The sequence below is a fragment of the Anoplophora glabripennis genome, unplaced genomic scaffold (genome assembly GCF_000390285.2).
Source record: "Anoplophora glabripennis isolate ALB-LARVAE unplaced genomic scaffold, Agla_2.0 scaffold1197, whole genome shotgun sequence".
In the NCBI taxonomy this organism is placed as follows: domain Eukaryota; kingdom Metazoa; phylum Arthropoda; class Insecta; order Coleoptera; family Cerambycidae; genus Anoplophora; species Anoplophora glabripennis.
Genome location: NW_019417272.1, coordinates 1,205 through 27,148, shown reverse-complemented (window position 1 = coordinate 27,148; position 25,944 = coordinate 1,205). Strand labels below are relative to the sequence as shown.

General features: G+C 30.7%; 2 protein-coding genes across 5 annotated transcripts in view; one reads left to right on the top strand and one right to left on the bottom strand.

Annotated features, from left to right (window-relative positions):
• LOC108914368 (pickpocket protein 28) overlaps positions 1-702 on the top strand; it is a 74,125-nt gene extending 73,423 nt beyond the window's left edge. The window contains exons 12-13 of the mRNA XM_018720177.2: positions 15-106; positions 312-702. Of these exons, the coding sequence (XP_018575693.2) occupies positions 15-106; positions 312-493 (274 nt within the window). The 3' untranslated portion in view covers positions 494-702. The remainder of the gene's footprint in view (positions 1-14; positions 107-311) is intronic.
• A 5,151-nt stretch (positions 703-5,853) lies between these two features.
• Positions 5,854-25,678, bottom strand: LOC108914369 (E3 ubiquitin-protein ligase RNF13-like). 4 transcript variants are annotated; one of them, XM_018720181.1, is made up of 6 exons: positions 25,604-25,678; positions 25,174-25,341; positions 25,054-25,123; positions 17,162-17,589; positions 7,715-7,889; positions 5,854-6,563 (listed from the first exon to the last, which is right to left on the bottom strand). In XM_018720181.1, the coding sequence occupies exons 2-6, from the start codon at positions 25,246-25,248 to the stop codon at positions 6,133-6,135; spliced, it is 1,179 nt and encodes a 392-aa protein (XP_018575697.1). In that variant the 5' UTR covers positions 25,249-25,341; positions 25,604-25,678; the 3' UTR covers positions 5,854-6,132. The 4 variants fall into 4 exon arrangements, with proteins under 4 accessions (XP_018575697.1, XP_018575694.1, XP_018575698.1 ...); XM_018720178.1 differs by having other exon boundaries at positions 25,497-25,657; XM_018720182.1 differs by having other exon boundaries at positions 17,162-17,586; positions 25,497-25,657.
• Between the last annotated feature and the right edge of the window lie 266 nt (positions 25,679-25,944).

Sequence of the window (25,944 nt, the reverse complement as noted above, 5' to 3'; positions counted from 1 at the left end):
TAGCTAATTTTTAGAAAAAATATGGCTGTGGTACATTTCTTTTTCCCCAGCTCTAAATTTTCAAAACAAGTTAAAAGTCAGTTATATGGATTTACTGAAATTTTGTGTAAGTATATGTATTATTCGTCAGTAGCGCACTGTAATTTGAGTGAATATGCTCATAAGACCGTTTGTTCTAAATAATTTGGTTTTACATTATGCAGAGTATTAAAATTTTCGAAGAAATATCACATTTAGAGCTAAACAATTGTGAAATTTTGTAATTTATTTGATTAATGTTTTCTTTATTAATAGTTTTTAATATTTTTTAGCCAATGTAGGAGGACTTCTTGGCTTATTCATGGGATTCAGTTTTTTAAGTTTTGTGGAGCTGGTGTATTTTGTAACTTTGAGATTTTTATGCAATTATCTCAAAACAAAACATAAAATTGAAGGAAACAAGAACAAAACACCATGGATTAGTAATTATTCTGTGTATCCTTTTATAAAATAAAATATACCTAAAATGTACGGTTCATACATCTAAGGCAGAAGACTTGAATAGAATGGTTAGAGTTTAAAATAGAATATATAGTGAAAGGACTACTGTCACACACTTACCAGTTAAGTTTTAGTAATGATGTAAGTCTAACCAATAGCGTTTAGTATGTATCAATCTCCACATATCAAAAATTCTTCATCTTAGAGCGTATGGACTGATTCTCTTGAATAAGTTATATGAATTATGAATACATGTATAAGTAATATTATTGTTTCATTAAATATACGCATTAGTTGACAAATTATTGAAAAGACAAATTGTAAAATAAATGCATTGCTACTAGAGTAATGCAAATACAGTAGTTACAATAAGTTTTTTTCTTGTCAGACTTAGTTACGTAATAAAAAGGAACCTTCAAAATAGATAGAAAATAAATCACTAACAGAAATAAATTTGGTCATATCACAACTTGAAAAATTGAACATTAATAATCTCGAAGATTTTAAATCGCATATTTAAGAGGAAATTGAAAAGTTTTCAATTGCTCTGTATTTTTCCCAAGACATGCAATTTTATATGATCAAATTAGATTGCTACCAAAATGGATTAGCAGGTTTTCATGTATTGTAGTTTTTAAATGATGTATTTGCATAAAAAAGTCTGAACGCGATTGTTTAAAAAAATGTAGCACTAATTTGTGACTTTATACTCATTAAATCTCAAGTCGCATTGGATCAAAAAGATTTTTTATTCAAAGATTTAATATTATGGACATATTGAAGGATATGTAGATACAGGAACAACTAATAGCCATAGATATATCGATATTTTTAATCGTTTCGTAATATTAAATTTAAAACTATTTTTATTAACATTTATTAAGTCTAGTCAAATTAATAAAATCAGTCATTTGATTTCTTTAGACAAGCTTAAAGTGATGTATTTAACTCTTACATTATTATTGATCTACGATAAATACTAAAGCTTTGTAACATCTTTGCTAAGAAACAGCTATATTCAGGGAAGTAACATATTGTTTTATATTAAGGAATTGCAAATTATTAAGATTAAAATTTGAGTATAAGTAGTCACATTCTAATTCTTTAAAAAAATGAAAGCAAATTTAGCTGTACAAAATATGGAAAGTGCTGGACACAACTGATTTTTTTCGAGTTTCTAATCATGACCAATATTCCCTCTAATTTTTTTGCCGACTGCGCGGTACAAAAGTATACGGGAGCAAAAATGTTCAATACGTATGTAAAACTGTGCAAGAGTTGGGGGGGTCCTATGCATGTGTTTGAAAATGGTGAACAAGCGAATTATGCGCGGAATTCAGAAACGGCTGCGCAACTTTCGAAAAATTTGTGTGCGGCCGCGCAGCTTCGAGGGACCTGTTAATTACTAATTTAACTAGGTCTTTATTACTTTTGTTAGAAATGCATGATGTTAATTTACTGTTTTGGATACTGCATGCGTGTGTTCTTGTTGTCTTCTCATAATTTGCATTTGCCGTTCTTTCAAACATCTCCTTCAGTTACAAAACACTTTGTACGAGGATATCTTTGTAAATCTGGATTATTAGCTTGGTAAATACGACTTGGCAAGTCTAAACAGTTACCATGAGTTTTACTAATTATTCTATTATTTATTTACTAATTCTTCTTTAGAGTAATTCATTTCACAATTATTAATGTCGCTTTTCTATTAAACCTTATGTGAATCGAAAAAATTTTCCAGATTATCCTTTTACAGGAGCCTTCTATGTTATTTTACCATATAAGCTATTTGTAAACTTCGCATGTTTTCATAGAAATGAGATTTCATGAAAAACTAATGAATTTTGGTATAGGAGCAGGTATAGCAAAGTTGTAGAGAATGTAATTCTGCATCTCATGGTATGAAAATATACAGGGTGTAGCATTTAAAAAATTCGAGATTTTTCAATTTTTAAATTGGCAATTTTGACATGATATTTTGGACACCCTGTATAACGCAGGCCAGTTTTTGGGAGCATGATTCGGAAGAGTCATCCTTACATCTGATAAAAAATGGGCTTAGTAGCTATTAGTATAACCTGTCAGTATCAGAAAATGTAAGCAGCCAATATCGACTAGAAAAACCTTTCAAGCGAGATAATCCCAAAAACTGTGAATATTTGAATAGAACTATTCTACACAAAGTACCCTTTATTTTTGATGTAAAATCAGAAAAAAATATAAAAAATGTGTGTTTCCATTTAAAAACCCAAAGTTGGTGTCTGGCCAGGAAAAGTGGATCACCCTGTATAGTTGAATATATTTTTAATTTGTACATTCCGAGAAATTTGGTAACACAGTAAAAAGAAAAATCCATATATTCCTCATTTTAACATAGATGTTGGACTTTCCCGCACTAGTGGGACACGCTGTATATACACACAAATGTAATGAGAAAGTAAAATAACTCCCTAGTAACTGATAATACAGAAAAAACGTTTATATAAAAATTATACAGAATCAAGAAACCTATACTACAAAATTAATTTGATACATACAGGGTGATGAGTAAAAACGGGACACGCTAAATATTACATTTTTTAAATGGAATGCCCTGTATATTTTTAAACATATGGATTCTCTGAGAAAATCCTATATATGGCAATATAAACAGTTTATCATTTTAGTGTGAGGTTGCCAAGTTATGTAGACCTGTAGACAACATGACCTCGAAAAAGTTGTATTAACTTTCAACTACTAACACTTGGAGCAAAAATATTTGATAAGAGTTATAGGCAAATGTTAGGTAAAGACTCCTATATTAGCTAATATCGATATTTTATACAGGGCATTTTTTATAATACGATCATTTTTTAGAAAGTTTAAACTTTAAAATTTTTCTTAATTTTTCATATGGAACACCCTGTATTTTATTCACATATCGGTCCACTTCAACATTTATTAAGCATGTTCTATGTCTAAAATTGTTAGTTTTTCTAATATATAGCAACATTTCTGAAAAAACTTAATTTTTATTATTTTATAGAATACCACAAATAAATATTAACTAATAAAATTAACTCAAAATGGAATGATAAATTATGAACTGACAAGTTGACACAATGTGACAGTTTTTTCCAAAAGCCATTTCATGCGACCGAAAATAATAAAAATTAGGTTTTTCCAGAAATGTTGCTATATCTTAAAAACTAACAACTTTAGGTATAGAACATAATTGATAAAAGTTGAAGTGGACTGATATGTGAATGAAATAGAACAAATAGAACAATAAAATACAGGGTGTTCCATTTGAAATATTTTAGAAAATCAAGTTTGAAATTTCTTAAAATGATCGTATTATAAAGAATGTCCTGTATAAAATATCGATATTAGCTAATATAGGAGTCTTTGCCTAACATTTGCCTACTACTCTGTCAAATATTTTTGCTCCAAGTGTTAGTAGTTGAAAGTTGTTAGTACAACTTCTCCGTTATGTTTTTTCCAAAATTTGAAGAATTTTCTACATAACTTGACAACCCCGCACTAAAATGTTAAACTGTTTATATTGCCATATGTAGAATTTTCTCAGAAATCCATGTTTAAAAATATACAGGATGTTCCATTTAAAAAATGTAATATTTGGGTTGTCCTGTTTTTACTCATCGCCCTGTGTGTTTCAAATTGATTTTGTCCTTTAGGTTTTTTGATTTTGTACAACTTTTATATAAACTTTTTTTCTGTATTATAAATAATAAGGGAGTTATTTTACTTTCTCACACTAATGGCCCACCCTGTAGGTACCAATCTCTTTGTTAATAAACAATGAAAAGTAAAAAAATTTTAATTTAATACTGTTTACATATACATATTCCATTATTTCGAATTTTCCAGTACTCCGGCATTCGTGCCGGATTAATGAGATTTTACTGTATATTCAAAAATCGAGAAATAAGTCAAACGACTAAACTTCAACATGCGATTTCTTAAACGAAAAATGATATCGGGATAAATCCAAGTGCATTTTAAAGAGTAAATATAGTACTTTAAGACCCCATTAATGGTTTTAGCAAAAAAATTTACCTATCCACGTAACATAACCTCAAATATGTCAAAAAATCGCGATTTTGGCACTTTTAGGTTAGGATATCTCAAAAACCTAAGCCAATTGAAAATTTGGACCTCGGATTCGAATTCAGCATACCAAAATCCTTCGGAAAAGTACATTCTGGTTTCTGGGTTAGAGGATCGGCCAAATTTTGCTGACCTGTGTAATTATCGAGTATTATTACAAAATCCTCTACAAAACAGGAAAGGTACATTCCAATGTTTACACTGGTGCCTATATTTTCCGTCATCTTTCACTGCGAAAAATTAAAGGACTCCTTGTATTTCAACATTTCTATAGTTTAGATAGATTTTTTTGTTCGTTGTCTAACTAAATGTGTAATTTGTTGTCTATAAAACGCCAGCCTTAAGTGGAACTAGTGTTTATTCACCTATACAGGGTTGTAACTAAATAAGTGTAAAACATTTAAGGGGGTGATTCCTCATCGAAAAAAAGATAGGATCTTTCATATAAAGAAACTTCATTGGAGCATCCCTTGTTAAGATACAGCCCCTTAAAGGGGGTACATAAAATTTGTTTAACAATTTTTTTCACAAGCACTAAACAAGTTACAATATTGAAATTAACCTGACATTTTCTACTACCAAAAAGACACTTAGCCAGTAAGGGGCAGTATCTTAACAAGGGATGCTCCAATGAAGTTTCTTTATATGAAAGATCCTATCTTTTTTTCGATGAGGAATCACCCCCTTAAATGTTTTACACTTATTTAGTTACACCCTGTATATTGACACAGTGGTCATTCATATTAAACACAGGATTCAAGTTCCCATAAACATGTTCCTCTAGTACTAGTACATGGACTGATAATTTATTATATAACTTTTCCAGATCTTATACTTACATTAGACTAGATTCAGTAAGCCCTGTACCTACCGTAATATTAAAAAATAAATAAAAAATTATAATACATTTATTGTCAAAAAAATTAATTCTTTGAATTAACATCTCAAGAGAAAAAATCCAAAACAAATTTTCTTAAACAAAAAAAGTTCTTTGGCTTATATACACTAATTGTATTGGTGGTGATGTAATAGTAACATTAGTAAAAATAATTTTTCAAATGAAGTCATTCACATCATTATACATATTCATGTAAATGTATTTAGAAACTAAGTCAAATTAAATATATTAATTTATAAATAGGTTTAACTAGCACCAAAAAATTATTAGGATATTGGTAGCTAGAAGCCTAATGCTAAATGTGAAAAATTAATTCTGAACAATTTAATTTTTTTATATTCCTTAGATATAAAAATTATACTTGGTTTTAAAAAAATTTTATTAGAAATTTTTATATAGTTTCGATAATGTTTGAAATAAATTGTGTAATGTCAAAAATATTGACTTTAACATTTTCTACTATGGCTCACGAAATGAGAAATTTTTTACTGAAAATAGTTTTCTAAAATATTCAGCTTATCCAGAAAATAGATTCTTCAATAGTAGCACTGACTTTTAGGCAAGATTATCCACTTTTTTAAATATACATATTATATATAGACTTCTTGTACTCGACTAGAAGTTAAAATAAAGAAGCCCATCTATTATACATTAACTGCACCCCTGCTAGAATTACTTTCAGTGTCTACACTGTGTACATGCACTTCTAGGCTATCACAAATATGTTCCTGTAAACTTCTATCTAGGCAGTCCTCAGATCCTGAGTTACTACTGTTTAAACTTTGATAATCACCATTTATGCTATGATGATCAGACGCTGTAACAAAAGTAGCAGCTCCAGATTGTTGAGAAATTGACCTTGCAGCTCTCTGTAGTGGATTCTCAGTTTGATTCTCAAAAGTACCTCCCTGAGTACCTCGATTATTAGAGTTAATTAATGGAGTCGTATCATCGGCATCAGAATCACTATCAGAATCATGTTGTGGCTCATCATGTGCAAAAACCTTACGCTTACAAATAGGACAGACACGCCTATTTTTTGTTAGCCAAGGATCAATACATTTTGAATGATACACTGTAACAATAAAATTTTACTACATAACACATCTGAAATTATTTATTTGTGGTATTATTTTAGCTTTTTCCCCTGTTTTGTATCTTTTTATCTAATTTGGTGTTTGCCAAAAATACTCTATTAAATAAAATAAAGTACTAAAAAATACCACATAAATAAATAGACAATATTTTGCCATCTGCAAAGTAATTTTAAAAATTGAACAAATCAACTGTTGCGTCAAAAGGTCCCAGTATTATTTTTCTATAACCAAAAATTTAGCATTAATGCAGCTGACAAATAAAATCAACCATTCATATTTAAAAGAACTATCCAACAAGGTGTTACTCCATATACCTTGCTATTTACAAAAAATTAGCGTGACATCATATCCGGAACACGACTGACGCCACATATGCATTCGTCACATCAAAAAGTGAGCAACAAAAAAAATCCAATCGACCTGTTCCAGCAATTTCCAAAAAAATATTAAAAGTTTTAAGAATTTTATTCCAAGCTTTTAAAACATACGGTATATTAGTGGATTTGTAATTAAAATTTCTATTTGATACAAATAAAATATACCAGGTTAGACAAAAAAAAGTACGGGTAAAATTAGTTTCTGATCAAACTGGAAGTTAAAGAAATGAATAATTATCATCAAAATTTTTCTGTCTTCCAGGTTCCTGTATTATTTTCTGAAAAAAAAAAGAAATACATGATCTTTCTCTCTAAAAAAATTGTTTTTTTTTTCTTTATATATTATTTTAATTGATGTTCAATGGTTTTTCTAATTAATTATTCTGATTCTGCACGACATTTGCATCTACATTTTGCCTCATTTAAACACCTCAAAGTAAAAAAGGAAATTGTAGTAAAATAAGAATATGAATAAGATCACCCCTTATACTATAATATTTTGGATATTATTAATTTTGAGCAAAACTGAAGTTTTTGATAAAGTGTATTATTTTCTTATCCTCAATAATAATGTTTAAAAATATATTGCAGGGTGTTTCTGTGTAGATCAAATAAATGCATGTGTTGTTAAAACATAATCACTAATATTAATAAATAAATGCTTTAAATTATACCTTTTTTATTTTGGTTTCAATGTTTCAATTAATATGAATGACAATATACTACATTTTAATTTCAATAAAAGAAATTACCATGGTTACAAGGCAGAATACGAAGTTTTTCTCCTTCAGCATAGTCATCCAGGCAGATGGCACAAGTTTCATAAGGATCCCCCTTTTGGTATTTGCGGGTTGGAATTTTGTTTAAAGTAGATGTTGGCAATCGGTGACGTCTTTGTCTTCTTCTATCTTTGATGAATTTTACAATCTACGATACATTAATAACGTAAGGGTCAGTTGGTGGACAGGTGGAAAAACTGGCCCTAAACCAATCTTAAACAATATTAATAATTATTTTATACTGGGTAATCAAGAAGGACTACACCACACACCCCTGGGATCAAAATAAGACAATTTAGACCAATTTATCTACATACAAAAATCAATGCTTAGTGAAATATGTGCTGCTGAACGTGATAACAAAATACAAGATTTTATATCACTCTAAAATTGTACTAGATAAAGGTTTCTTATATGACACACATCTTTGTTTATTTGAACTTCCACTGCTTTGTCTGCTCCACAACTTTTTTATTCATACATTTGCAATTAATTAATTTAAATTTTTTATACATTATTTTTTCCAAATATTTGGTTCTTGTGAAATTTTGATTTGCTGTTGGTTTCCAGTAAAAAAAGGAAAATCTTCCTTAAATGTGCTAAAATACAAGGAGTTCTGTTCTTTATATTCGGAGGAACTGGAAATTAAAATCCAACTAGAATTCATTTTACTAAATCATTATACAAATAAATAAATTTTCTGATTTTCTAGCATACATTCCAGAAAAATATATTCCGAATCTGCTAGAATTTTGTTACATATGCAATACTCTAAAAATTGCAGATTGGCATTGCATTATTTAGCAAAATTCTAATCTGCGGACGCAATAATCTTCAATAAGCTCCTGAACTAAATGTACTTTGTATGGGTACCATTTATTCTTCTGCAAATATTTTAGAACAGAAGATTTACTTATTGACTGTTCTGCAGCTACTTATCGAGTTGATTTATGAGGATTTTCTTATAAATGGAGCAAAACATTCAATTGTGTGTTTTCTGGACCTGTAAGACGGTTGGTTTTGTAATTGTGTCTTACATGGCCAAAGTCTTTAAACTTTTTTCTATCTTAATAACTACTGATCGTGTAATAGACCTCTCCAACTCTCCGGGTACTTATTAAACAATTCGCATACTGAGATTTTCAGTAAAACGATGCATTATACCGATTTTCAACAAACATTTTTTATGTAGAACTGTCCACGAAATCTAAAAATGAATCCCAAATGATTATTAGGTTATTGGAATAGATGTTGAGGTAAAAAAATCCCACTTAACTACCCATTTCGACGCAACTGACCTACAAAAATTTGTAAATTTTACAGTAAATTATGCACATGTGCAAATGTTAACACCACACCAAATTTGAATTAATTTGTTATAAGCATACCAAAGATTTCAAAAACAATATTGTTTTAACAACCCACCGATAGGGCCCTTTATAGTGAAAAGGGAGAAACTTAGACCCTTGCTTTAAAAGGCAATTCTGATTTATTTATTCAGTTCTATTCACTCGAACTGAAACACCCTGTATATGTATATACAGGCTGTCTACTATAAGAGGGCCACTCCTATGAATTTCGCTTAACATACGACACATGTCAAAAATCTTATGTTTTTTGTTGCATTTTTTGAGGCCTTTATGCTCGTAAAAACAAATTTGAGATCCATGGCCAACTTTGTGAGTAATCATAAAAAAACTGGAAAAGTACCGAAAGTTTAGGGTCGTCTAACTTTTTTATTTTAAGAGATAGAGAAAACTTATTTTAATAAAATTTCATGGCAAAATTGATATCTTTCACCTGGTATAAACAGATTTTGAAACTATCGTATGTCCCTACACGAGCAAAAAAAAATTGCCATCGAAGCAGGCTATGGCCACAAAATAATTGCTTGTTTTTTCTTCTTTTATGTGATATACTACATGTCGCCTTTTACATTTTCTATAATTTTGATATAAAAAAATATAAAAATTTTTTTGTTGCTTATGTTAATGTAGAAATTGTTTTGAACACGCCAAATATAAAAAAAATAATAAATAATGTACTTCTTATTGTTGTCATCTGTTGGTTTGAAAATTGTTACAGTTCATTAAAAAAATAAAAATTTTGAATAAAAATGGTATTTTCACATATTGAGAAGTATAATATGTTTGTGTTGTACTGTCAATGCAATTTCAATTCTGTTCAAGCACTGGCGGAATATAGAAATAAATTCCTAAATGCCGTCCAACCCAACAGAAGAACTTTTCCAAAATTACGAGAAAACCTTCGAAGATATGGATCTTTTAAGGACAGGGCAAGAAAATCAGCTAATGTTGTTAATAGAAAACCGCATTTCAACAGAGGTTTTCAGTAAACGTTTGGGTAGGAATTCTTGATACCAAAATCATAGGACCTTACTTCTATGATGATAAACTGACGAGTGCCAGATATCGCAGATTCTTAGAAAATGAATTTGGCGAGATGCTAGATGATTTGCCACTCGAAAATAGACAGAACTTTATTTATTTCCAGCAAGATGGAGCACTGCCACACAATTCGGATATTGATCAGAATTACCTTAATCAACGATTACACATGGACCCATTGAATGGCCAGCCCGTACTCCTGATTTGTCACCCCTTGATTTTTTCTTTTGGGGTTATATAAAAGATAAAGTCTTCCAGAGTATACCAGAAACTGTGGAAGATCTAAAGTTAAAAATAAGAGAAACTTGTGCCTCGGTGCCTCCTGTAATCCTAAGAAATGTAATAAATGCTGTATCAAGGAGGGTCCGACTATGCGTCAGAAATCGAGGTGGCCTATTTGAGCATCTTACTTAAATTATTATTATTTGTCTGTGTTAATTATACTTATTAGCTGTTAAATTAAATATTTTTGATTATTTATTTTTTAAGTTTACCTTTTCTGTTCTAAATTTAAATAAAAAATTGGTTAAAATTTAGCACTACTTATTTTTACTATTGAACTAATAACAATTGAATCAATTAAATTCATGTTTTGAGAATTAAGAGCACCTCACTTCAAACTTAAAATGTAGGTAGGTACCTTGTTATCGCTATCAAAAATTTAATAATATACCTAATATAATAATTAATATTCTTATAAAAATATTCTTTGTTACAAAATTAAGTTAAGTTAATATAAGAGGAACTTTTTTCTCTTAACTACTTACAGAATTAGAGCTTTCCTCTTCCTCAAATGACTTTTTTATTTTATAACACCTTCAAAATGATTATTTTTCTCTAATGCAAAAACCAATACTATAATAAAGTAATAAGAAAATCTGTATTTTGCTTAAAAGAAGTACATTATATTTATTATTTTTTTTATATTTGGCGTGTTTAAAACAATTTTTACATTAACAAAAGCAACACGAAAATTTATATATTTTTTTATATCAAAATTATAAAAAATGTAATAAATATAAAAGAAAAAGGCAACATGTAGGATATCGCATGAAAGAAGAAAAAACAAGCAATTATTTTGTGGCCATAGCCTACTTCGATGACAATTTTTTTTTGCCCGTGTAGGGGGCACATCAATTTACATACGATAGTTTCAAAATCTGTTTATACCAGGTGAAAGATATCGATTTTGCCATGAAATTTAATTAAAATAAGTTTTCTCCATCTCTTAAAATAAAAAAAGTTAGACGGCCCTAAACATTCGGTACTTTTCCGGTTTTCTTATGATTACTCACAAAGTTGGCCATGGATCTCAAATTTTTTTTTTTTACGAGCATAAAAGCCTCAAAAACTGCAACAAAAAACATATAAAAATTTTTGACGTGCGTCCTATATTATAGCGAGATAGACCATCAGCCCGCTGCAAAAAAACCGTATGATTTCTCCACGTATGCCCTTCAAAGTATTATTGTTAATTTAGCGCATGCTGACCATTGAAAAAGTACAATTAGCCGGTAACCGTGGAACATGCACCGGTAAAGGTAATTCCTAATTGCAAAAACAATCACGTTTTACAATTATATTTACAAGTATGCCGAGCATACTAAACGGTATTTTAGCAACAATTAATCGGAAAACTGTCGGCATACGGGCAGAGTGGAACCGAAGGGTCGGGTGACGCCCTTAAAAGTGTAAATAAATATTGCATTTGTAAATGATAGTTACACGTATGCCTATTCGAAATTCAACAGTTTTTGGCATAAAGTGCACAATTTCCAAAGGGATACGGTTCCTAAAGGTCTAACTAACTTCTCACCTGTATGATTGTGTATTAATTGCACAGGTATGACAATGATAATACCTACCAAATTAAATTAAGATTGCAAAATGACTGTTTTATCATGAACTTTTAATTTCCTAAAGGGCATACGGTTATCGTGGAACCCATACTAAAAAAAAACGTTTTAAAGAGAGCAAATTTTTAGGTTAAATTTCAATGATAGCGCCACGTATGCCATTGTTATTTTTGTTAAATATTGACATAATTATGCAAGTTTAACAAACTGCATACGAATCGGTTGGAACAAAATCATTTTATAAGATAACTATGCACTTCGCAAAATGATAGTGCCACATATGCCATTGTTATTTTTGTTAAATATCTACCTAATTATGCAAATTTTTAAAACGGCACACAAATCGGTTGGAACAAAATTGATTTTATGTGATATGATGGCTACGTGAATTATCATATCTATTTGTGAGTTATAGCATCGAAATTCGAAATTACTCCATCATTTTTGAGTGTTGTAGCTGAGACGCGGCATACTTGAGATTTGGAGTATACACTTTGTGGGTTAAGAACAGTTTATTTTTTTCAAACTATAAGTGTCTAGTTATTTTGCCAAATGAATTAAATTTTTCTTCTGTGTTGAGTTCTTACAAAGTGCTCAAAATTTGTACATCAATCAAGGACATTTAAATAAAGGGGACTTATTTATTTACATTTCTAGATGAAGCCTGGTCTGTTCACAGTCTAATTGTATCATTGTTGTCAGCTGTATAATTATACTGGAAATGTACTTAATATTTTTATCGCAATTTTCATCACAATTGCATGTGAAAATTATTATTATAGGATAGTATTATTAAGTTATGCATACAATATTGTTAAATTCTGTACATATTAAACTATTTTTCATTTTTCATATTTGCCATGTTTGAAGACTTGGCAACTACGCAATAATTTGTAGCGTGTTCCTCGTTCGTTCTGCCGTGGTTGGCAGAATATGGCATCTCTTGTTAGAAAATAGTTGTGATTTTATTAAGTGAAACAAGAGAACGTTCATGGGTTTTTCATATATGAATATTTATATTTTCCAATACACACTGAATATGTTGTAACAATTAAAACACTATATCCGAGAGAAAAAAAATTACCAGAACACCCTGGACCTCTCATTTCCCAGGATATATCAATCACCCTGTACAATTTGTCATCAATGATAAGTGTAACAAATTTGAATGAAATGGGCCATATTGTATAAATTTTTTAAATGTCCAGAAATAATCCTTATAAATGACCTTAAAAAATTATGTAGAGAAAATATTAGAAATCTTTTTAATTTTTTAAAATCCTCTATTTCTAAATCTTAAAGGTTGTTAATTAATAATTAATTAAAGTTGGGCGGAAAATAAATGTTTTAAACAGGCACTCTAATTTGTAATGTCATTTAGTTGACAGAGACGCAAATGTCTGACATCATGAACATAGTAAGTAACAAGAGTCTAGAAACAACCAAATTCACTTGCTTTGAGGCTCCCTGCATACGCTTTTCTTTAAATTAAGTTCCATCTCGGCATGGGAATTGTACACTAGACGACAGACGGCCAGGAAGCAGGTTGTGTTGTCGGTCATACTAAATGACATCCCAATGCGTTCTTGATCAGTATCAAAATTTAATGTTTGACATAATTTTAAACGTCTGTAATTAATTTGTAGCATTAAAGAAATAAATTTGTTGACCACTGTTTGTGGTTGTTGGTTATAGACTACAAATTTATGTAGTTCTAAAAGAAATTAAATTTTCACAGTACCTAGTTGCTTAATGCTTGACTAAAAAAAATCCTAGATTTCTAAAAATTACTTTGGGGAAAATATTACTTTTGTTTTTTATCTTAATAAGGTTTCTTTTATTTACAGTATTGCTGCTACACTCACTTCACATGGCATCTATTAGTGAATTCCCATAAATTTTTTTATCAAAATGCTTTCATATATAAATAAAAAAGTAAATAAATTTCTGACATCAAAGCACATTGCGAGCTCACGAAGTCTTTTGTCCAGCAAACTGCTTCTCTTCAAAGTTAAATGTAATTTCTGATATACAGTAGAGCCTCGATAATCCGTACTCAGGCTAATCCGAACGCCGCTGTAATCCGAACTGCCGACTGCCCCCCTCTCTCTCTTATCGTGGCCGCTGATCTTATGTTTTGTTTTCAGTTGCGAATGAGTTACCTCGCGTGTTCTCGTTACTCTGTGCTAAACTCGCGCGCCACGTGTTTTAGAGGTTATAAAAATGGTTCCTACACCGAAACGCAAACATAAAATTTTAACTATAGCTGAAAAGTGTGCCATACTGGATAGTTTGAAAGATGGAGTGTCTAGAACTTCTCTTGCCCTTAAATATGGTGTTGGAAAATCGACAATTACTGATTTAAGGAAAAAAGAACCGAAAATATGTTTGTAGCTCAAACCGAGAAAGGTCCAGGTTTAAGAAAAACGCTAAAATTGACAGAAAATCCAGTGCTCGAAGAAGCACTTTTCACTTGTTTTTTAGAGCAAAGACGAAGACACCTTCCTTTATCAGGCGAAATCGTAATGTATAAAGCCAGATTCTTTCATAAAAAACTAACAGGGTCTGATTTCAGTGCAAGTAGAGGGTGGCTGGATAATTTCAAAAAGCGTCATGGCATACGGCAGCTGAAAGTGTCAGGTGAGAAAGTCTCTAGTAATGCGGAGGCTTTTCAACCATTCCAAGAAAAGTTTTTGAAAGAGATAAGAGAAAAAGACCTTTGTCCTGAACAAATCTACAATGCAGACGAATCAGGATTGTTTTGGAAGGTTCTGCCAGATAAAACTTTAGCCTCTTCTGCTGAAACTAGTGCTTCTGGATCCAAGGTATCTAAAGAAAGAATCACTTTTATGCCTTGTGCAAACTCGATAGGGAATCATAAATTACAGTTACTAGTCGTAGGGAAGGCCAAAAAGCCAAGATCTTTTGGATCCGTAAAATTACCGGTGCATTATCAAGGACAAAGGCGTGCTTGGGTAACTAGAGATATTTTCCTGGAGTGGTTCAGAGAACATTTCGTTCCAGAAGTCAAACGTCATTTGAAGAAATTACGTCTACCACAAAGAGCATTATTGCTCTTAGATAATGCGCCCGGACATCCAGATGCTGAAGATCTGACTACAGAAGATGGCAATTTTTTCGTACTGTACATGCCACCAAACTGCACACCCTTGATTCAGCCTATGAATCAAAACGTAATTCAAAATGTCAAGATTAATTACAAGAAGAAACTGCTGATTCAAGTTTTTGCGCAACAAGAAGATGATGAAAGTTTAACACTACATGATGTTATTAAAAGCATCACAATTAAAGACGCAATTTTTTCAATAGCGCAATGTTGGGATCACGTGTCGTCGTCTCTCATCAAAAAATCTTGGAAGCCTCTATGGCCTGACCAATTCAATGAAGCAGAAAATGGATCAGAAGAAAACGATGGCTCTGACGTGGAAGACAATCTCCCACTCAGTCTTCTACGCAACCGTGGATATACAGAAGAAACCATTTCCACTTTCTTGACAATCAGCGAAGAGGAGAATTGCACAGAACCCATAACTGATGATGAGATCATAGCCCAACTTAGGCAAGAGACTGACGAGCTTTTTGTTGACAATACTTCTGCTTTAAACGTCAAGAAAATTCCTCATTCACAAGCTATATCAGCACTGAATACTTGTTTGGATTGGGATGACGAAAATGACTTTTCTTTATCCGAAAAGATGATGCTGCGAAATTTGAGGGACAAAGCCTTTTCTTGGTCAATAAATAGAACCCGCCAAACTAAAATTGATGACTTTATGAATAAGTAACGTATATTTTGTGGTTTAAATATGTATCTTGTAGTAGGCATCTCAATAAATATACATATTCTGTCAAAATATACTTGCCTTTTTTTTAACATACTATAATCCTAACGCCCCGCCAGTCCGAACAGGGGTTGTTTTTTGGTAGTTTGGATCATCGAGGCTCTACTGTATACATATATGTACAGGGTGTCCCACCATGAACTCCATCGATGAATATCTGGGAAACCACTCAAAGAATTTTTTGAAATTGTATTGGTGTGATACGGACCGTGGGGCGTACCAGGCTAAAATATTTTCAAAGTCATCGTACTTTCGATTATACCGGATGTCGATATTAACTTTGTTATTTTAAATGAAACCCCCTGTATATTATCGCATTTTTGGAAAGAGCATCTATTTTAGGATTGACCGTTTCTGAGATATTTTGATTTTTAAGCAAAAATTGACAGATGCAGACTGTCGGCAAAATTTAATTTTCCCGGAATCATAGGTTTAGTTTTTTTGTGCAAATTGGACATTTTGTAGAGGAATACCTAATTTATCGAATTTGACATGAAAATTTTCCAGTTTTTATACAGGGTGGTCAAAAAAAAAATTATCGAATATGAATTTCAGAAAATGTGGAAAACGAAATTTTTAAATGGAAACCCCAAATTTTTTTAACGTATACGCATTCTGCACTAAAATTAAGTGTAACTTTGTTAAAGTTTCCCTATATCTAAACCCAGTGGATTTCATTTTATTTACAAACTTTCACAAAGTTACACTTAACTTTAGTGCAGAATGCAAATACGTTAAAAAATTAGGGGTTTCCATTTAAATATTTTCCACATTCTCTGAACTTCATATTCGATAATTTTTTTTTTGGCCACCCTCTATAAAAATTGGAAAATTTTCATGTCAAATTCTATAAATTAGGTCTTCCTCTACAAAATGTCCAATTTGCACAAAAAAATAACCTTGTGTTTCCGGAAAAACTAAATTTTGCTGACAGTCTGCATCTGTCAATTTTTGCTTAAAAATCAAAATACGTCGGAAATGGTCAATCCTAAGTATGGAGTGTGCTATATGTTTTCAACTTAAAAATAGATGCTCTTAAATAAGAAAGTTAGTACGATGACCTTAAAAGTATTTTAGCTTGGTAGGCCCCACGGTTCGTATCACACCATCATAATTTCAAAAAAAATCCTTTGAGCGGTTTCCCAGATATCCATCGATGGAGTTCGTGGTGGGACACCCTGTATATATAAAAGCAATATTTTACCTCACGCATGTTCAACACAAATATGTTTGATTGTTTGAACACAGTATTATATTTCTCATTTATAATAAATAGACAATTTAGGTACTCACCATAAAAGTAATCATCACTATAAAACAAATTCCGACAACAATGGCAAATGGAATCAGAAGATGAGTTTGTATATTAAATGGAGATTCTCCAGTTATCACCACAAAATATTTAGGGTCTGTATAAATATTTTTCAACATTTCCCCAGAGGAATAGCTTACAAATACAGAAGGTATATTAATACCAGTACCATTTTTAGCAGACATTGGCACTAACTCTTCTGAATTAATGTTATACACTATAACAGCATCATATCCTGCTAATTGTGCTATACGAACTTTCTCCTCAAATGAACAGTTAAGTTCAGATGTATATCGTGGTACAAGTAACACCCATTTTCCTATTTCATTAACTATGTTTGTTGGTGGCGGTTTTAGTGACTTATTACAAGCACTAGGTGGCTCTGGGTTTACCAGCATTCCTCGCACTGCTGAAAAAAAAAACAATATTAGACTTGCTAAATAAAAAAAAACAAATATAACCATTACTATATCAGATACTTTCATTAGTATTTCTTACATAGTTGATTATATAAAAGTTTCTAAACATATACACGGTGTTTCAAAATGGTGTTGCTAAAATTGAGGGGGTTATAGAGGACATTGTGAAAGCAGTTTTGTATATAAACCCCTAGTCGGAAATGAACCGTTTTGGCCCAGGAGCAATTTTTGTCCAAAAACGTAATGTTATTATGATGACTCCAAAAGGCTTCGATATTTAAGTAATTTTTATTAAGGATAACGCAAAAATAGTAAATTTATAATAAATGTTCAAAACGGTTCTTTAGTTTGATGCAAAACCTCCTCAATGACCACTGTCCGTGTAGTTCGTAGATGTCAACTTCCTACATCTAGTGTAAAGTTGTATTTTTGTCTTAACTGACGATGGATTAACGAAAATGTTGTTCGGCAAGGATGTCGGTGATTGGGAAAGCGATCAGCTTCTCTAGCGTTGCATCTTGTTTCGCCATAAATAAGATGCATGTCTGCAAACTCTTCGAACGTAAATTGGTCCATTTCAACAACTTCGAAGCAAAATTTCGTCGCAAATAAAAGAAATGTGAAACACTCAATTAGGTCCGATCATTTATTACGTGACAGATTTGTTCATTTGTTTCACTATTCCTCACAGCGAGACACAGATGACATTGCATTGATAAAAAAGTTGTGGATAAAATCAATTTTTACCAACATCGTATATAAGACATGCAGTTGATAAACACTTATCAGAAGAGATAAACGTGTTTATTTTGTTTCAAATCTGTTTTTTTTTTTTTTGTTACACTTAAAAATTACTTAAATATCAAAATCTTTTGGTGTCAACGAGATAACATTATGTTTTTGGACAAAAATTGCTCCAGGTCCAAAATGGCTCATTTCCGACTAGGGGTTTATATACAAAAATTTTCTACCACAATGTCCTCTATATCCCCCTCAAGTTTGGCAATATCTTTTTGAAATATCCTGTATATGGTAAAATTAATTTATTCACACTTATTACAATCACACATACATACACAAATTTGTGGAAGTATAGGTTATCATACCTACAAACATTTTCGTTATTCCTATAAAAATTAAAATATACTGGTCTATATTCCAGAAATAAAAACAAAAATTTGAAGAGGTAATTTTACTCATAAATATAATGGTAGAACTTCAATGAAATGTTTTCAAAAACTTGTTAACTATAATCTCAAATATATTTTTGTAAGATAGTAATTCTTTTTGCACCTTTAAGACCCTATTTTAAATATTAGGAGTTTTAAGTTAGAAATAAGGCACAAATTCGCCCGGCATGGCGTCTGGTATTTGTAAACAGGAGTAGCTAGTTAACCTGTTAACACCTAATGGCTTTGTTTAGATTATAAATTTCAGGCAGACCCTTTTACCTAAACTTTGAAAAGAGATCACTTCTATCTATGACTGTGCTGTGAAAACCTATTTAGTAGTAATTACAGCAAATTCATATAACTTTTCACCTATCTACTAGAAACTATAGCCTATTCATATAACTTGTCAGTTTTTCTCTCACCGAGCATACCTATTTATTACAAATTATAGCTAATTCATATATGTTGTGAGTTTTCTCATTGAGCATACCTATTTATTAGAAATTATAGCTAATTCATATAAAGTACATTTTGAAAGTAATTGTTAGTTAGCATTGTTTTATTTTACGTTGTCAATTTTATTGAGAAGTTAGATTTTTGATTTGACGAGCATCATTAATTAGATTGCATATTCTTTTGAAGAAATAATTATGTGTCCTTTGCATAGATTAGTAAAGTCTTATTTCGAGATATACGATATACCCAGTACAGTGTCATTTGAGTAACACTAAGAGTTATTATAGAAAGAATTATTTTGTGTTAGTAACTGTTGATGAATTGGCATTATGAATTATGATGCTAGATCTGCATAATTGATTGGCCAGTTACTAGTAAGTTTAATGACATTTGATGTAAATAAGTTTTTACATCACTGTTTTTTTACTGTTTTGCTCGTCAATACCGACAGTGTAGAGATCCATGGATAATGTTTTTGAGTGAGTCTTATGATGTGTTTGTCACGGTACTCAGTACTCAGTACTTGCATCGCAAGTTTGCCCTTTGCATCCATTAACCCCTGGTGCTGGATTAGTCGAGAGGGTGTCCTCAGGCTAATCGGTGCCACAAAATGGGAGCATTTTGGTGGGTGTTTTGAGTTTGCCCCAAACATCCATTGCACACCTGGAGTTGATACGGGAGGGGTGTCAAGAACAATATGAAAATGCTTAGATTTGTTTAGATGTTTAATATACAAACGAGTTTGGTGATAAGTAGTATCACAGTTGCTTATTGATTGTGCAGTAGATATATCACACCCTGTATATCTTTCATGTTAAATGGACACAGTTATATTTTCAAACAGAGGCGAAGTACTTACTCAGTAATCACTGATACATTTGTTAACTAGACATATTTAGTGGCCACTACTAAGAAAGGATCACCTCATCTTACCATCAAAATAACCAAGTCCTAACCTGCCCCGACAAGAGCCCATATTTGTCGAAGCTATTTACGTTTTTCTTTAGTTGAACATACATATTTACAATAATATATACAATATATATATACAATAATCGATAACGGATTTTTACCGTTCTTACCCTTTTCAGCCCTTTATTTCTCCTTAAGAAAAATATCAAAGCTTACATTTTTTTCTAATTAATGTTTTACTATAACTTTTTCCAGCCAAGTGATTTTTTTCAAATTTAATATAGGTGTTAGGAATTTGACAAGACAGTTATCATTTGTTTGTTGATATTACTGTCACAAGGGAGCTCACCACAGCGGATGAAAGACGTCGAGTACCAAGAAAACGATACACATTCTCTAGCAAGCTCGCGGGTTATGCAATTCATAAATGTCTAGAATAAAATTGAGTTTTAATCTTTTTGTTTAATTAAAATTCCAATAATCTTAAGAAATCTAACACTTAAAACAAACTATACCTTCAAAAAAGAATCATCAAAATTCTGAATCCATAAGGGTTTAAATGGCCTTTATTGACTATTAAATTGTTCATAACTTTTTTATATGCAGTATTTTAAAGAGTTAAACAAAATGATAAAAAAATCCTTTAAAAATCATATAAATAAGGTTCTCTTATTCCAAGTCGATAACATTAACCGGTTTAAGACCATATTTTCTGTTCAAATCAATCATTATTTTTTTGACTACACAATTTATGTAAACTAATTAATGTCTTTAAAAATAATTTGAGATTTTAGTACTTATAATTATGGTATAAAACTAAATATATTTGAATCCAGGTCCATTTATACTTGTTCAGATTGTTGTACCTTTGCCTATTTAGCTGGTCATTGCCGGTATAGATTTACAATGTATTTCCTTAGCCTTAGCAAACAATTTTTGACTTTATACTTATACTTTTAAGAAACAGCATGGGCTGTGAAAGCTTTAAAACTACTACCACGTTTACTGTTTTTTAGGATTGGCCCAAAGCATTAATTTTGTTATTCTTGAAAGCAGTAAATGTTATTGGCTTAGTTATGAAACCATTATCAATAAATATCATTTTGTAACAAATTTTTAAAGATCTTTAATAAGCTATTTAATTTTATGATAAAGAGTTATGAACAATTTTCTAGTAAATAAAGGACTTCTACGCTTTTTAGAGCTTCACAATTTAGATTAATTTTATAGAAGCAATATTTTATTAGTCACAATTATTTCAATTCATTTATTCATTTTTCATATTTTTTAATTATGGAGTATAGATAATAAGTACAACCAGAAACTTGTTTTAATTGGAACACCCTGTACATTTGAGCAGATTTAAAAATATTAATTTCTTTTTTTTAAATAGAACACCCTATATTTTACCCTAAGTTATATAAAATTAAAATGGTCATGGTCTTACTTATATCTACAAAAATGGTTAATGATAATTACATACGTATATATACAGGGTGTCCCATAATTAATTGAACATTAGCTAAGGGGTGATAGCTGGTATCAAAATAAAGCGGGCCCAACAGGTCTTGGCAAAATGTTACTCTTTTTTGTTCTACAGGATGTTTCAATATTATTATTATTATTATTTATTGGTGTTTAAATACATAATAAAATGCTTCCACAAGTGATAAAAGTAAAGTTACAAATGCATGTACAAAGGTAAAAAATAAGATAAAAGTACAATCACATACACATACACAACACTGAAATGAAGAACTAGATTTTATTAATTTAAATAAATTATTTAATTTTTTTAATTTCATGGGTTATTTTGCAAATAAAATAGTAGTGTTACATATTAACGTATTCGTAATTTTATTATCTATCTTTTATTGTCAAGATTCAATATGGCGCCCACAAAAAAAAACAATTATTGAATGTTGTATAACTAAAACTAGTGACTAGAAATTATCTTTCGACGAAAATGGATTCCTCGTATCTACTTATCCCCCAGTACCAAATTTCAGCTCTTTCTGTTGTGATATAATGACGCTAGATGGCACTTTTTGAAGTATGTATTTTGTTTTTTCACAATATTTCAGGAACGGCAGTAGATATCTTTGATCTGTTTGGTTTATTTTAATGACCCTGAAAAGGCTCAACTTTTTTCTAATATGAGCCACTCTGTATATCTTACGGTTTCCCACATGCCAATGGTGAGCCATGAAAAATGGACCACCGGGTGATTTTAACCTGAAACTTTCAATTATCTCGAGAAATAAGCACAGAACAGGCGTCCTTTCTGGGATGCTTGGTCAACGCGATTTCCTTCGCTTATGACTTATCGAAGTGCTTGAGTAAATCTGCTTTCAAAATTTTTTTTTTATATTTTATTTTAAAGATACCATTTTTGTTAGAAATAATTTTTATGAAAATGTTTTATTATGTTTACTTTTGACCTTAGTATTATTTCTTTCTTCATGTTTTTTGTGACTGCAAAAACACAAATTAAACGTAGAGAGAAAGAAATAACTTTAAGAAACAAGTCATTTTAATCAAGCACCAGAAGGAAACAGAAAACTACTATGTCCACATTGGTTATGCTAAAAGCCATTTACATTTCTACAAGTAATAATTTCCTAGTTATTCAAAATTTGTAAAATGAATAAACTTTTTTGGCGATGAATTTCTCGAATATTTACATAAAACATATTTTTTCATTGCAAACGCATTGCAGAATACATAGATTCTGAATATGAGAAATGGAGAAAAATTGAATTCCATCGATTACAGTCATCTACATATCATGAATCGAAAAAAATATTTCAGACAAATCCTAAGTATTTTTAGTCGTAGGATTCGAATCTGCAATACAAAATGGGGGTTCCTCTTTAAGATTACAGTTCCCTTCTCCCCACCTACAGGGGATGGGGGAGGAACTTATTTTAGCATTAGTGTATTTCCCCTGCGGAATGATTAATTTTTATTATTGACATTTTTTTCGTAGGGTGCTTATTTCTCGAGATATTTGAAAGTTTCAGGTTAAAAAAAACACCTGTTATATATCCAAAACTATTGCAGATAAGTATTAAAAATTTTCCTACGTTTGGACTGTTATCAAGGAACTTTTAAAATGCGCAAATCAAGAACAGAGCGCACTGGATGTAGGATGAGATAGAAATGTAGGCAGCACGTAACATATAGTAAAGGTATAAACTCCCCAGTCCACTACTTTGCTATTACACATCCTACTCTCAGGGCTCAAATGGATTAGTTTACCTGCACTTAATGTTCTAAATGCGAGAATATTCTCAATGTGCACTTTCTCGCAAAAAAAATGAAATATCCAAAGTTTAACATAAATTTGCAAGTCCTTCATGTTTATGCTTATTTATTATCGTTTATTCTCATTTATGCTTGATGAAATTTACAAAAAAATAATTGTTAAGCCTTTATAATACTAGGTCTACTAGAAAAAATAATAGAACTTTTCTATAAAAAATGGAATGGACAGTAAAAACTGTAAATTTGTATCTTTCTTAATCAGAAAATTTGAAATTAATGAATATGGACAATTTAAAAAAAAAAATCGGAAAGTTGAAAGAAATATTATCTGCAATGTTCTATCGAAATTGGAGCAACTTTTTTCTATGACCTTTTATAAAAGGTGATAGGTACATCATATGTTTTAAAATTCATATTGCTGTAACTTTCAAGAAAAATGAACATTGCAAAAAAACATAAAAACACCTATTACTTAAATGTAAATGAAAATATTTTGTACATAAATGTGCAACTCTTCGAGATTCTATGGAGGGCACCCCGTATTTTAATTTATTTTGCAAATTTCAATAGAAATTTTTTCATCACAAAAATCATCTGTGAACCTAGAAATCATCTCCCAAAAACAGAATTTAATTCTTTAATAATATTCATCTACTTAAATGTTTTATGAAAGAAAATCTGCAATTGTTAGTCAGTTTATTCCAGTAGTTAGACAATACAATGCCGTTTTACGCCATAGTTTCCACAATGTGACGTCCATTTGGCAAAATTTAATTAATTAGTTATGTATTAAAAAAAAAAACATTTAAATGTCGACGATTATAAAAATTGACTTTTTCCCCATACATTCACTCATAAAAAATAAAAATGTTCACAAACACAACGCAGAATGAAAAAAACTGATCACTAAATAATGATAAAAAAACAGTGGCCGAAAACTAGCTCATTCAAAAACTTTTTTCAGTCACAAATAAGAATTGAAAAATGACTAGCAAATGCTTGTTTTTTGGTGGTTAAAAATTCAATTGAATTGATTATATATATTTTTGGGAAGAGAATATTGTAACCCAACTTGCAAATATTGGAAAGACAATACATTTATGTGCATATTATACCCGGTTCTCAGCCACCCTGACTGAAATCGAGATTTAACTTATTTTAACCTAAACGTAATAGTTAAATTTAAAGTTTAAATATAATGTCATCTACATACCCCAAAAACATAAATAAAAAATGTTACCTTCTAAATAGTATCACCTTACCAATACTTTTTATACCAAGGCTGCAACAATATCCGTTATATCGATATATACAAACGTGTTATAAATTAGCATTTTATGCAGCAGCTGAAGGAATACTCAAATTTAATGACATAAAGGCGACTGAAAATAGGCATGGTATTCTTTTAATTTGTAGTCTTAGGGTTTTACTATTATTGAATTTAATATCCTCTAGTGGGCGAGAACCAGCAAAGGCCAAGAATAGATAAAACCACATTTGCAAAAATCAAATACAATAAAATTTGATCACCCTTTCTCTTTCGAGATATCCTATGCAGAGTTTAAACTGTGCCCAATTTACATTGTGCATCACAATTGGAGTAAGGAATCTTCTATAGCAAATTACTTTTTTTACCATTTTACTCACCTCCATCTGCTAATTTTGGTCCAAACTGTGCCTGAATATCTCCAAATTCTTCAAAATAAAATTGTGACTCCTAAAAATGACAAAAGAAAAATTGTGCATACAAAATTTTGTAATACTTACGAATTTAATAGCATAAATTTCTGCGCTGCATCTTTTCAATAAACCCAGAAATATATATAACAAGAAACACTTCATGATTAAAAATGAGTATTTAACTGTATAAACACATTACAAGTCTCCTTAATGGAAAAGTCAATCCTTTAAATTTTGATGAAATAATATTCATTCCTACAAAATACATAAATATACATTCACATATCTAAAAATGAAAACTATTAAATTGAAATTATATTTATGGGAGAAAAAAAACAATCTGTCAAAACAATCAACCTTCAACTAAATAATTACGTCTTGAATTACTAAAAGAAAAACAAAAACTTTACACAGAATTAGTTGTAATGAATATAAGTCCCATGACATGGGTAAATAACACAATATTCATGCAGTTGGAAAGTCAACAAAGTAAAAATACAATATTTTTATTCCATACAAAATCTCGGAATGCACAGCTTTGACGGCTTTGACATTTATAGCCATAGAAAATATAGTACTGTTTCTATGTTTATAGCTGACAAAATGCTGACAATCAGTGTTGCCACTGTTGCCAGATAATACGAGTACGAGTTCCATTTACAGGAATTAAGGTGCATTCAGAATCAATTTGCTAGCCAACTCACACTTCGGCACGAAAGTCTGCACGGATTTGACCATTCAGAATAAAATTCAGGCGACACTTGGTACATGCGCGTTGGCTTCAACTTAAATCAGCTGTTTTAGCTGTATACTTTAAGTTATATTTATATTTTGTTTGTTTTCAAAATTTTAAATTAA

Excerpts from the sequence above, each read along its gene's own strand:
- LOC108914369 (XM_018720181.1), bottom strand. The coding sequence starts at position 25,248 with ATGAAGTGTTTCTTGTTATATATATTTCTGGGTTTATTGAAAAGATGC. Across the intron at positions 7,890-17,161 it reads TAGTGATGATTACTTTTATG|ATTGTAAAATTCATCAAAGA; the intron begins GTGAGTACCTAA and ends AATGTATCGTAG. Across the intron at positions 6,564-7,714 it reads TATTCTGCCTTGTAACCATG|TGTATCATTCAAAATGTATT; the intron begins GTAATTTCTTTT and ends TTATTGTTACAG.